At 46.1% G+C, this 12,763-nt stretch overlaps 1 protein-coding gene across 1 annotated transcript in view; it reads right to left on the bottom strand.

Moving 5' to 3' along the window:
• Positions 1–8,378, bottom strand: part of FER1L6 (fer-1 like family member 6) — a 120,667-nt gene extending 112,289 nt beyond the window's left edge. The window contains exons 1-4 of the mRNA XM_068525619.1: positions 8,303–8,378; positions 3,725–3,845; positions 961–1,015; positions 733–864 (exon numbers count right to left, since the gene is read on the bottom strand). Of these exons, the coding sequence (XP_068381720.1) occupies positions 733–864; positions 961–1,015; positions 3,725–3,845; positions 8,303–8,378 (384 nt within the window). The remainder of the gene's footprint in view (positions 1–732; positions 865–960; positions 1,016–3,724; positions 3,846–8,302) is intronic.
• Between the last annotated feature and the right edge of the window lie 4,385 nt (positions 8,379–12,763).

The following is a 12,763-nucleotide window of genomic DNA, read 5'->3' as shown; positions in this document are numbered from 1 at the left end:
AGAAGATGGGGTATATATACACAATAGAATATTTCTCAATCATAGAAAATAATGAAATCTTGCCGTTTGCGACAGCATGGGTGGACCTGGAGGGAAGTATGCTAAGTGAAATAAGTCAGACAGAGAAAGACAAATACCATATGATTTCACTTATATGTGGAATCTAAAAAACAAAACAAAGGAACAACTTACAAAACAGAAACAGACTCACAGATACAAAGAACAAATTGGTGTTTGCCAGAGGGGAGGGGTGTTGGGGGGATGTGTGAAATAGGTGAAGGGGACTAAGAGGTATAAACTACCAGTTATAAAGTAAATAAGTCACAGGGATGCAAAGTACAGCACAGAAAATATAGTCAATAATATTGTAATAACTTTGTATGGTGACAGATGGTAATCAGACTTACTGCGGTGATCATTTCATAATGTATTAAAAAATTGCATTACTATGTTGTACACCTAAAACTAATATGATATTGTAAGTCAGTTATACTCCAGTGAATATTTTTTAAAAAAAGAAATAAGAAAATGGGTCTATTGAAAACACAGCAATGAATTTAAAATCAGGAGGAATTCCTTGCCTCTCCTTTCCATTGTCTGTTAAATTTGGTAAGGAGGCTCAGCGAGTAGCAGTCACGAGGAGCACGGCTTTTCTATTTGACTGAAGAATGCAGCAGAGTGGTGGTGAAGAGTGTGCTGGTGGAGAGGAAGTTGGTGACCTCCGTGACTTACTTCATTGTAAAATGGGCTGTTGGTTCCTTCCTTCACTGTGCTTTGCTTCTTCTCATCCCCGATTTCAATGATCACAACTGGGTCGATGTTCTCACCCACCAGCTGGCGGGCCTCAGTGATGTTTATGGCAATCTACAACACAAAGCAGCGCGTACACACTCTGGGTCTGGCTGTTCATTCACACAAGAAGAGCTGGGGGAGGCTTGGAAGGAAGAGCTCACTACTTACTTGGTAATTTTGGGATCTGACCTCCCCATCATGGATCTTAGTCAACAGTTTTGATCTATTGAAAGAAAGTTTAACATATTTGTTTCATTAAGTAAGAACCTACCTTAGATCCATAAGCCATGATAATATTTTCCCAGGTATTTCCACATGCTTTTATTTATATCACATATTCTCTCTCCAACTCTGGAGGAGATAAGTATAGATGGACACATGACTTAACCTCTCTATGACTCAGTTTTCCCATCCTAAAAAATGGCACTAATAATAGACCTTACCACAAGGAGTGATTGCTACAATTAAAAGATGTAAGGCATATAAAGGTTTAACCCAGTTCCTGGCAAGACTAAATGTCAATTCTTATTGTGAGTATGTTTATCAGTATCATCTATTTTTTATTTTACAGAATGAGAAACTGAGATGCCTCAGCAAATCAGTGGCAGAGCTGGGTCTAAATAAGGATCTCCCTAATCTGCTGTCTGATCCTATCCAGAGGACCAATTTGCCATTTCTGGTAAATATAGCAATTCTGAGTTCTGTGATTGCTTTTGAAAAAAAAAATTGGTAAAAAAGAAAATTGTGAAGAATGACCAAGATGTCATCTCAGCAATTTTTCACATTCCAGGGGATTTCATTTATCTGGACTGTCATGGGTAATTGAAAACAGATGTGCAACACCTTGGCATCTAGAGATTGGATAATAACATAAAGAGGTGAAGAATCCCTGTTGCCACAGAAGCAGCAATGGGTGGGATATAAACTGAGCTTGAGTTCCTATTGAATTCTATTCTCTTGCCTTCTAGCAACACTGCTGCATTTGACTTCATTCCATTTCTGCTGATTATAATTGAGTCCAGTAGAGAACAGAGTAAACTAGTAAAAGTCTCAAGGCTTTGGAGTCAGGCCGATCTGAATTAGAATATTTGTTTTCCCCAGTTTTGTGATATTAGCCTTAATTTCTTCATCTAAAAATAGAAATAATAATTTCTACCACATAGGGTTGCTCTGAGGATTAAAAGAAATATTGCATGTAGGAAAGGGTAGATATCAAAGGGTACCTGTTCATTAATAAAATGGCAAATCGATATTGATCATTTACCATGTGAAAGCTCTGTGCTAGTCTCAGAGGAAAAACAAATATGAACAAGCCATCATCTTGGTCCTTGCAGAGCTAGCAAGCTATACAAGGGAGAGAGGACCAAAGCAGATAAAGGGAGAACTATTAAGTGTAAAACATGTCATAGAAAAAAATGTGATAGAACTTCAGAGAAGAGAGAAATTTGTGAGAGCCAAAGTAAGCATGAAAGACATCACTATAGAGGTCAAATTTGAATTGAACATTGGTAGGTGGGTAGAATTTTAATTGATGGAGTATGCACTGGCCAGGAGAAAGAAAAAGGCTAGTACTTCTTCCTTCTCTTTCTCCTGCCTTCCTCCACTAATTCTATGCTATTATCTTAGTGAAATAAATGGCAAAGGATCCGTTAAAGGATATTAAAAAATAACTGAAGTCCTGATTCTGGGGTTTGGGGGGTGGTAGTTGTCATGGTGCCGTGTAGGGGGAAGGAGACATTGCAGTGAGTATAAGCGTACAAACTTCACATCTTCTTTTAAGGGTCAACCTCTGACCTATCACCTTTTCTGATTTCCATCTATCTCCCGCCCCCTGCCCCCCTCCCCTTACACACATACACTGTGTACCATCCTGTCACAGCCCAGTAATACCAACTCAGGATCTGCCACACAAGGAAGCACTAATTTGCTCTACTGATAATAACAACTCTGAATGGAAAAGGGAGGGATGGCATGAGGAATTATCATTAGTAAGAAATTGACATAAACAAATATGGTAGACTGAAAGCATTGATAGCTCCAATTATTGGCTTCCTTGTATCCAGGATTTTTACCCTGTAACTTGTAGTCTCCTCTTGCTGTGACATGGGCTAGACTTGTGATGTGCATTGGTCAACAGAATGCAGCAGAATGAATTTTGCCAATTCCAAGCCTGGGCTCAAGAGACCTTGTGTACTTCCACTTTCTCTCTTGGAACCCTGCCATCACCACCATTGGAATAAGCTTGGAATAGGCTGCTGAAGGATCTAATACCATATGGAGGAGAGGCCAGTGGTCCCAAGTAAAGCAATACTGGACCAGCCCACCATCAACCAACACTCAAACTAAAATTAGCAGAACTGCCAAATGACAACAGACACGTCAGTCATATACCTGTGACTATCTGGAACAGGTAATACTATCCAAACTAACCCACAGACTCATGAACAATGATAAGTGCTCATATTAAGCCACTGAGCTTAGGGGTTATTTGTTACACACATATAGCTAACTGATACAACAAATTACATGCAGAAGGCCAGTTTGTTCTGACTTTTTGTTGGGTAGTATAAGAACCACTTTCTCATTTGGGACAAACACAAAGCCAAGACATCTAGCATCTTGATGAATTAAAGAGCAGGTGAGGGACAGCACCTGATTCTGTCTCCTGTTGCTGCTGTCATTCCTGAACAATGAGGGACATGAGTACCTTGACTCAGGAAATTTAAGACTAGATGTTGGTAGAGCCAGGACCCTGGCCAGCACTGCCATAGAGAAAGTAGAGGAGACAAAACACTCAGTCTCCTGCCTCAGACCTTCACTCCTGTAGACAGTGACTAGGTGTTATTCTCTGATCCCCCAGAGCCTGCAGGAGTACCTGGCAGAGGGGAGGCACTCAGCAAATGTGTGCTGATGGCTTGTATCAATACTGTACCTTCTCTTTGGAGGAGCTGAGGGGACAGGAGTGATGGAAGCATTGTCAGATATCAAATCTCCTCCCATGCCTTCCCGGTGAGAAAGCCCCTCCTGTGGTGCTTCTGCTTCACCTTGACCATCTAGAAAAGCAAACAAAAGGGACAGATCTATTAAATATGACACACCGTGGCAATCTGAGCCTCAACTCTGTGTCCAGGCTATGCCAGTCACCGTAAGGTGTACAAGGACTGGTCAAAGACAGTCCTTGACAGCATGGACCTTAACATCTTATTGGCAGAAAAGCCAGACACATACTATGTATCTTCTGTTTCCAAAAAAAAGAGAGAGTAGATTTGTATACCTGGTATTGTGGAATTATGGATTATGAATTTAAAGATATGCTTTCAAGTCATGACCTTGTCACATTGACTTTAGACAACTGATTTATTCCCTCTAAACCTCATTAGCAAAATGTCATGTGAATCACCTGGGAATCTGTTAAAATGCAGATTATGATTCAGTAGGTCTGGGGTGGGGCCTAAGATCCTGCATTTCTAAAAGCAAGGTCCCAGGTGAGGCCATTTTGTCTGTCTGAGGGCTAGTTTTGAGTAGCAAGGTGTCATAGGTTGAATAATGTTCCCCAAAGAGATCAGATCCTAATCCCTTTTTATAAATCTAATTTTATACTGAACTTCAATATACAACACAAGTGTGTTGACACAAGTGTGTGGAATGCAGGGCTGGGGACCTCCTGCCAACCTCACCACCACCCTCTTCGGGCACCCCTAAAGCCATTTCTTAGAACCCTGGGATCCACGGGACTCAACTGGTAAACTTGTCAATTTAATAAGTTCTAAACCCCTTCCAGCTTTGATATATTTTGGTTCTCTGATATTAATCAGTGAACCAAGCTAAACAGAACCGAGTCAGAAGACAGGTGGAATAACGCAGCCCATGATGCCACGGGAGCTCGTGGACATGGGGCTCATAGGTGTTCAGTAGTCACAGAAAGGATGACTGAATGCGTGCAGCCTGCTCTGACTCTTCTCTCACTCGGGAAACAAAAGAAAAGGCCAGCTTGCAAAGAGCCCAGAAGGAATGCCAGCGCCTGACTGCGTGCCTTGAAGCATGAAGATGAACTGAAGCCTTGCCCCCAGCCTTGACCATGCTCCCAGCCTTGACCACAAGGGCCTCAAGAATGAGGAGCAACTGTCAGAGAATCAGGTTTACAGTGAACATTCTTAGGTACCTTATACATGCCAGAAACTGGGCCAGGTTAGATGTTCAGGATGGAGGAATTAACAAAACGTGGACCCCTCCCTCTAGGGGTTTACATGCTGGAGGGTGAGACAGGCCTGGAGGCAGGAAGGCCGTCAGCTAAAGCGTCATCCATAGCTAACATTCACTCATTCATTGACTGATTCGTTCATTCATTGAGACACTATGTTCTCTCCAATCTACTCACCAAGGAGCTCCACTGCAACCTTCTTAAAAAAAAAAAAAAAAATCATGTTTCTCTTTTGAAAACCCCTCCATGGCTTTCCACTGTACTTAGAATAAATCCGAAGTCCACATGCAACTCTAATTCCCTGTCCTACCTGACTGCCATCTCCTCCTCCTGGCTACCTGCCCCCCGGCCCCACCCTCAGTGCTTTCTAGTCACACAGGCTGACTTCCATCCCTTCTAACAAGCTCTCTCCTGCTTGGAGTCTTTCTTCACAGGCAGCCCTCCGCCTGAGCTGCTCTCCCTGCCCACCCCTGGGGGGCTCACCCTCAATGCTGTAACTTAAATATTACCCCCCCGCTCAGGGAGCCCCTCTCAGACCACACTAAAAGAGATCCCCCAATAGTCTCCATGTAAGCACATTGTCTATTTTCTTTACAGCACTTTTCTCCACTTGTAATGCAGTTACTGCATCAGGGTCCCCATGGATAACAGATGGCCCGTCCAGAGCAGGATGACTTGAGGACTTTTTACAAAGGCGTGGATGTAGGAAAACCACAAAGGGTCGTACAGCTATCTTTGGCTACGGCAGCCAAGCTGATACCACTTGGAGGCCCCCAAAATGAGGAGAGAGAACAGTTACCAGAACGTGCAAGGAGAGGAAGTCGGGTCTAGTCAGCTTTCCTAGGAGGAGGGACACCCATCCTCCAGCTGAGGGACACATCCAACCACTGGGTCCTGACCTCACACTCCTCCCTCCCCCAGGCCTCCTGCTGGGGCACCCCCTTGGGAAAGGGACCTGGGTTGTGCATCCATAGAGGTCAGCCTCCTGGGACAGAGAAGAGGTGAACAAGGGTGGAAAATAGATCTGGAGGGGCAAACGGAAGAATCCTCCTCAGGGCTGTCTTCCCTCTAAACTATCCAGTGTCACCACTACATACCCAGAACCGAGCACAGGACCCTACGCTCAGCAGACATTCTATTAATATTTGTTAAATAAATGAATGAATGATGATCATGGGAGGTACCCAACAACTACTCGTTGGGTAGCTAATTAATGGATGGGTCAGGGTCATTGGAATTTAATGAAATTAAGGCATAGCCATTAGGTCTCAAAATACACAGATATAAGAGCCACAGACTCTGAGAATCTCTAAACATTTCACCCAGAAAAGTCCTAACTTCCCCAGTCAGGCCAAGAAGGAAAGAACCATTCGCACTAAGTTCTGTAAACTTTGTTTTTGCCGCCTCCCACAGGGTCAGCCCCTGGCCAGCAGGATGGGTGCTATTTACTTTTAGGAGGCGCCTGACCCCTCTCCGCCCTGTTTGCTCTGTGGGCTGAAGACTCTAATTAAAACGAGCCCCGGGGAGCCAGCTCCTCTGAAACGCCTACGGTCGGCTGCCCTAAATCTCCACCAGCTTGTTCTTTCCCCGCTGCGCAGTCAGTAAGGGCCCCTAACTGGAGGCTGACCCATGGGGTAGGAAAGCCTGGGCTCCGGTGTAAGACTGACCTAGCCTCAGGAGCCAGCTTCTGCACCTATTGGTTGTGTGACTTTCAGAAAACACTTATCCTCTCTGAACCTCTTATCAAACAGGGGCAAAGGAAACTACATTTCAGAGTCATGAATGATGTATGTAAAGTAAAAAACAGCAGGGGCTTATTCAATGTGTCATAGATATTATTTTTCATAAGGTCCTTGAAGGAAGGAACTGTGTCTTATTCAACCTTGTATCTCCAGGACCTACTGCAGGGTCATAATTTCAAGGACACCAGGAAAGACCCCAGAGTCTTTTCTACCCAATCCCTGATACCTTCAACTTGAGTGAAGAGACAAGTACTTCTATTAAGCTTTAAGCCTTGTCTCCACCTAAAATGTAATGCCTCTCCTGTCCCATCCAAGAATGACTTAATCATTACTATCAACACTTTAATATGAATGAGTCTCTGTATTTTCCCATTGTAAGATTAGGTTTTACCTGAGGGTGAGGAGTGGAGTTGGGTGGAGGAGGTTAGGCTACAGGGCACCCGCAGGGTACGGCAGTGAAGGGTGAAGGACGCCCCCCTCCAAGGAGACGAGAGGGGTGAAAATAAAGCAGACTCACTGCACCATTTTGGTTTAGAAATGGTCCAGAAAGCTAGCCTTGAACCAGTTGCTGTCAGGACCACCCAACATAAGTTTCCAGACACCACCCCAGACCTGTGCGTTGGAATCAGTTGATCATATTTGATTCAATACACATGAGTGTCTCCCTGATATGGGGCCTGGCCTCCACTGGCACAGTTCACACTGTAACTTGGAGCTTTGCTCTTCTGGAGAAGGAATCGCCCATTCTAAGCACAGAAAGCCTGAGAGCCTGGATTTATCAATATATCCCAATGCCATTGCTTCCTGGCTCTGCACCTCCCATCCTCAAGGCTGGCTTCACGGGTCCGTGCAGCCCTGTAGGGTCCTGTGATCAGAAGGAACTCATTGCCCTTGGCCTAATGCTCTGCAGTCACCATCCAGATATTCTTAATAAGTTCTTAACAATGGCTTTGCATTTTTGTTTTTCACTGAGCCCTGCAATTCTGCAGCTGGTCTTTTCCACACTTTACTTACTCTCTCTGCATCTCTGTAACCTCATTTGTGAAACTGGGATAACCACACCTTCTGGTAGGATGACGGAGGGGTTAAATGAGACAGTATATGTAAAGCCTCCCCCAGAGCAGCTGCTACCCTCCCTCTGATTTTCAAAATCTCACTTGCTTCTCCCCATGACCGCGTGGTCAGCTCAGTAGCCCACGTCATGCCCACTTAACAAAGGGAGAAGCTGGGACTTGGAGCTGTTGAGTGACTTATCCTGGGCCACAGAGCAAATCAGAACAGAAATGGGAGCTTGAACCCTGTCACTGCCTCCTTGGGGGGAATCCTTCCGGGGTCCAGCAGGTGTCCACCCACCCTTGTTTGGCCAAGGGACCAGATGACCAGTGGCGCAGGGGGGGATCACTTTGGGCCCACACTTGGGGTTGGCAGGGTCTGAAGATTCAGAAGGCAGCACAGTTCCCACCTCACTCCTCGGAGAATGAATCCCATTCTCAGCCAAGGAGGGGTCAACCCTGGAGACCTGCAGGCCCCAGGGTGGTGGTCCCTCCCAACCCCTCAAATGACTCACCTTGGGCACCCTTGTTGGCTAGGATTAACCCCTTCTCTGCTTTCTTCTTCCTCTTCTTCAGCTTCAGCCCAAACATCTCCTTTCTGAAAAAAAAGAAAAACTAAAAAATACAGTGATAATAACTTTGACTCATTCAGACATGTTAAGAGAAAATACACACACACACACACACACACACACACACACACACACACACACTGAGTTCTTCTGGAAGCTGACCATCCTCCTCAACCACCCAGGATGGGCATCAAAAGACAAGTATCAGGATGACCCAACATGCTCTCCAGATTCTTACAAAAACCACAAAAACCCCTCCTGAACAGAAATCATGAGGTCCACCTAGAACCACACTTAAATTAGGCATAATACAAATACTAATAACACTAGCTGTTTTTTTCTCCATTTCTCTTTACTCAGCTGTGCCAGGCACTCAAAACAAATGATATCATTTAATCATCACAGAAACCCTCTCCTATCCATCTTACAGATGAGGGGCCAAGGCCCAGAGAGGGTAAGTAAAGTTTCCAAGGTCACACAGCTCTTAAGTGTCAGAGCTACCCCTGGAACCAGGCCTGTCTGATTTTAGAGCCCAGGCTCTAACCACTGGGTCACCTGAGCAGAATGAACGCCCTCTCCACAGCTGAGCTCCAGACCATTTCTAAGGTCAAGAGGCTCTGGGATTTACGAAGGTCACTCCACAAGTGCACAGTTCAGCTGACATGTAGTATATGCCCAGAATGTCAGCTATTATTATTATTGTTATTATTAGCCATGAGCAGGAAGCCGTTTGTGGGCCTCCTTCTCAACCCTGGAAAGGGGCCCAGTCTGTCGTTTCTAACTGACACCAGGAGCTTCCCGACCCTCTGCCAGCCTGCTGAGAGAATCCCTTTCTGGAGCTGTGCGGAAGGATGGAAGGTCAGAAAACGTCCTGGCTTTGAGTCGGGCAGGCTGATGGGGTGGCCTTTGGAGAAGGGAAGAAGAGGAACAGGGGCGGAATGGAGGAGAAGGGAGGCGAGAGCAGCAAAGGCTCGGACCCTCTCAGGGAGCATCCTGCAGTCCTGAGCCATGTGAGGACAGTGGCAGAACCACTGAAGTTTTCCATTTTGCTTACATATTTAAGACTCAAGAGTGGGTGAACTGCAGTGGCCAAGATCAGGGCCTCCACAGCCAGACGGCCTGGGAGCTAATCCCAGCACCATCTCTGCGACCTTGAACAGGTCACTTAACCTCTCAAAACTCCAGGGTCCTCATGTGTAAATGAGATAACAAATGTAACGCATTTAGCCCAGTACCTGGAACATACTAGTTGCTCAATAAATGTTAGCTATTCTTGTTATTATTTGAAGGGATAAGGTTAGAACTAATGAGAGGAAGCTACTAGGAGACATATGTCCCCTCCATTCACTTATTTATTTATTTCCTTATTTGTTTATTTATTCTTTTCATGTCCTGCCTTGATCCAGATGAGGAATTAAGGAGCCCTCCTCATTGGTGCTGCCTGAACAGTGGAATGGACTGCACTGGGTGGAAGTGAGTTCCCTGTTCCTGGAGGTGTGCAAGCAGAGACCTAAGGACCACTGGTAAAAGATGTTGTAGACAGGACAAACATCAAAAGCAGGGGGCACTGGCCTAGGAGACTCCGGGGGTCCTTTGAGATCCTGGAATAAAGTAGAATGATGGAAAGAATGGGTTCTGGAACCACCCAGACATGGTTGGATTGGGTAAGTCACAGCACTTCTCTGAGCCAGTTTCCCCCTGAGTACAATGGAGGTAAATGACACGGTACCTACTTTACAGGATTGTTGTAAGAATATAATGAGGTAAGTAAGCCAAGCACCTAGCAAAGCTGTGATAAGAACATCCTTCTAAGTCTCCCAGGAATCTCAAATACACAAGGGAAATTCCCTTTTTTTCTGAAATTTCTTAAAGGAAATTTCCAATAATAGTTTTTGCTTTCCTGTTTTCAAAGGAGAGTTACCATACAGAGAGTCCAAGGCCAGTCCTGTCCAGACCCTGAATTGCCACTGTGGTCCCCAAGGGCTCCCTGCCATGATCATTTCACAGAGGCAGAATCTGATGTTCTTGGGAAATTGGCAAGCAGGCTCGACAGAGTACCTGAGAAGACTGAGTAACTTCCATCTGGAAACAGGAAGTTGCTACCAATAAATGACAGTAGCTACCAGAGGGAGACTTAACACTCCTTTCGGAAGCTGACAGTTCATCACGGATGGCCTCAGCATTCTGGGTCCTCCCACAGGGCAGTGACTGAGGCATCGGGGCATGCCACAGGCTACTGTTGTGGGCACGGGAGGAGGGAGAGATGTGCCACCTCTCAGAGTCAGGCACCCCTGCCCCTCCAACACCAAGAGCTCCTAACCCTGCTGTCCATTAGACCCACCTAAGGAGTTTAAAATATACCAATGTCCGGAACCACCTTCAGAGATTTTTAATTGATTTGGGAGAAGAACCAGTTCTCAGGAGGTCTGCTCTAGACACAGCTCAGACCCCCTACAGAGGAAGCCAGAAACCTTCCAGTAATGCCCAAAGAACTTACAACCAGCTCTGCTCTCTGGGGTGGATTGATGTTTGTTTCACAAACATACAAAGTTGTTTGCCTGAAACCCTGAGTCAGTTATCAAGGGCACTCCCAGCATGACTCCCAGCGTGAAAAGGTTTCTTGATGAAAATTGATTTCTTCTCCTCAGCCCCGTGACATCCACAGTAGAGAGAGGGCACAGCTCGCCAGCCCTGAAAGACCTTGCCACTGGCAGATTGCACAGCCCAGGGTAAATTGGAGACACAAGACTCGGCTCAGGGCCCTGCTTGAATCCACCTGTTAGCTCCAGAATTTGGGGCTGGATGCTTAAATCAGATGAACATGTTTCATTCTCACATGACACAATATTTCTTATCAAATCCACAGGGTGATGTTAAAAAAGCAAACAATGCTTATACAATGTTAAGACATGCTATAAATTATTACAATGTTGATGACAAGAAAACATGTTACAATATTCCCCTGAGTGAGTTTTGAATTTTTTAAACATGCTTTGACACTCACCAGATACCAGGAATACCATGTTACATACGTAAGCTCCTAGGATCCCCACCACGTACCACGAGGCGGATGCCATTATTATCCACTTTTACAAACAACAGTTTGTCGGGGTTTCCAGCCAATATTTTGGGATCAACCAGTAAAGCAGGAAGACTTACCTGGTAAGTCTTCAAGGCAGTTGCCATCATACTGACCCCCCTCTCCAGTTTGCCGAGGATTCCGGCATGGGAACCTCCTGCCCCACTTCAAAAAAAGGATGGAATTCTCCAGTTTAGGGTCTACTGAATCTCCTCCCAGGGCCACCCCAAGATAAGTCAAGAGACACATGGCAACCCCCATACCACCTTGGTCTCCTCAGGGTGAAAGCTACCATGACTCCGATATCTGCATCCAAACAGCGAGAGCATTAAACAGTGTGTGTGTTTAACTTGCTTCCGCACATCTGTTCAAGGCGGCGTTGCTCCACGTTGAGCCCAGGGCTCGCATTGCCAGGGAGGCGGCCAGCCTGGCACACAGAAAGAGGAGCCCGGCAACTGGAGTTTGGGTCTCATCTGTGACACTTTTTCTAACTATGTCACTGCAGCTGGCCACAGGACTTCTCGGAGCTCCAGGCTCCTCTTCTGCAGGAAGTGGTGGTAAAGTTAACGCTGCTTTTCCCACTGGGATATTGTGTATGTCACCTCATTGAACCCTCATGCTGAACTGCTCTAAGCTCTACAAATAGCAACTTTACTGTCATGTCCGCAGCTCAGGGGAGCCGAGATCAGGAAATCGCTCACAACCACGGTCTCCTTGTGGTTTTCCACTTGTGTCACCAGATTCCCCTTCTGGAATCACCTTTTCTACCTTCATTGCAGAAGAGAAGCAGCTCAGGCCAAGAGGCCAAACACTAATTGCATCAATGGGTGTGACCAGTACCGGCCCCTGCTGCTCTCCTTCCCAGATAAGAAGACTCAGGTCACCTCTGCACCTCACCCTCCAGATCCACTCATAACATCCAGTGTGGGGAAAAAAAACCACTTTGGGGCTTCCCTGGTGGCACAGTGGTTAAGAATCCGCCTGCCAATGCAGGGGACACGGGTTCGAGCCCAGGTCCGGGAAGATCCCACATGCAGCAGAGCAACAAAGCCCGTGCGCCACAACTACTGAGCCTGCGCTCTAGAACCCATGCCACAACTACTGAAGCCTGAGCGCCTAGAGCCCGTGCTCAGCAGCAAGAGAACCCACCGCAATGAGAAGCCCACGTGCTGCAACAAAGAGTAACCCCTGGGCTTCCCTGGTGGCTCAGTGGTTGCGAATCTGCCTGCCAATGCAGGGGACACAGGTTCGAGTCCTGCTCTGGGAAGATCCCACATGCCGCGGAGCGACTAAGCCCGTGAGCCACAACTGCTGAGCCTGCGCGT

This window comes from Eschrichtius robustus, chromosome 17 (genome assembly GCF_028021215.1).
Source record: "Eschrichtius robustus isolate mEscRob2 chromosome 17, mEscRob2.pri, whole genome shotgun sequence".
Classification (NCBI taxonomy): Eukaryota; Metazoa; Chordata; class Mammalia; order Artiodactyla; family Eschrichtiidae; genus Eschrichtius; species Eschrichtius robustus.
Note: the sequence above shows the minus strand (reverse complement) of the source record. Positions and strands in the feature narration are given on the sequence as shown.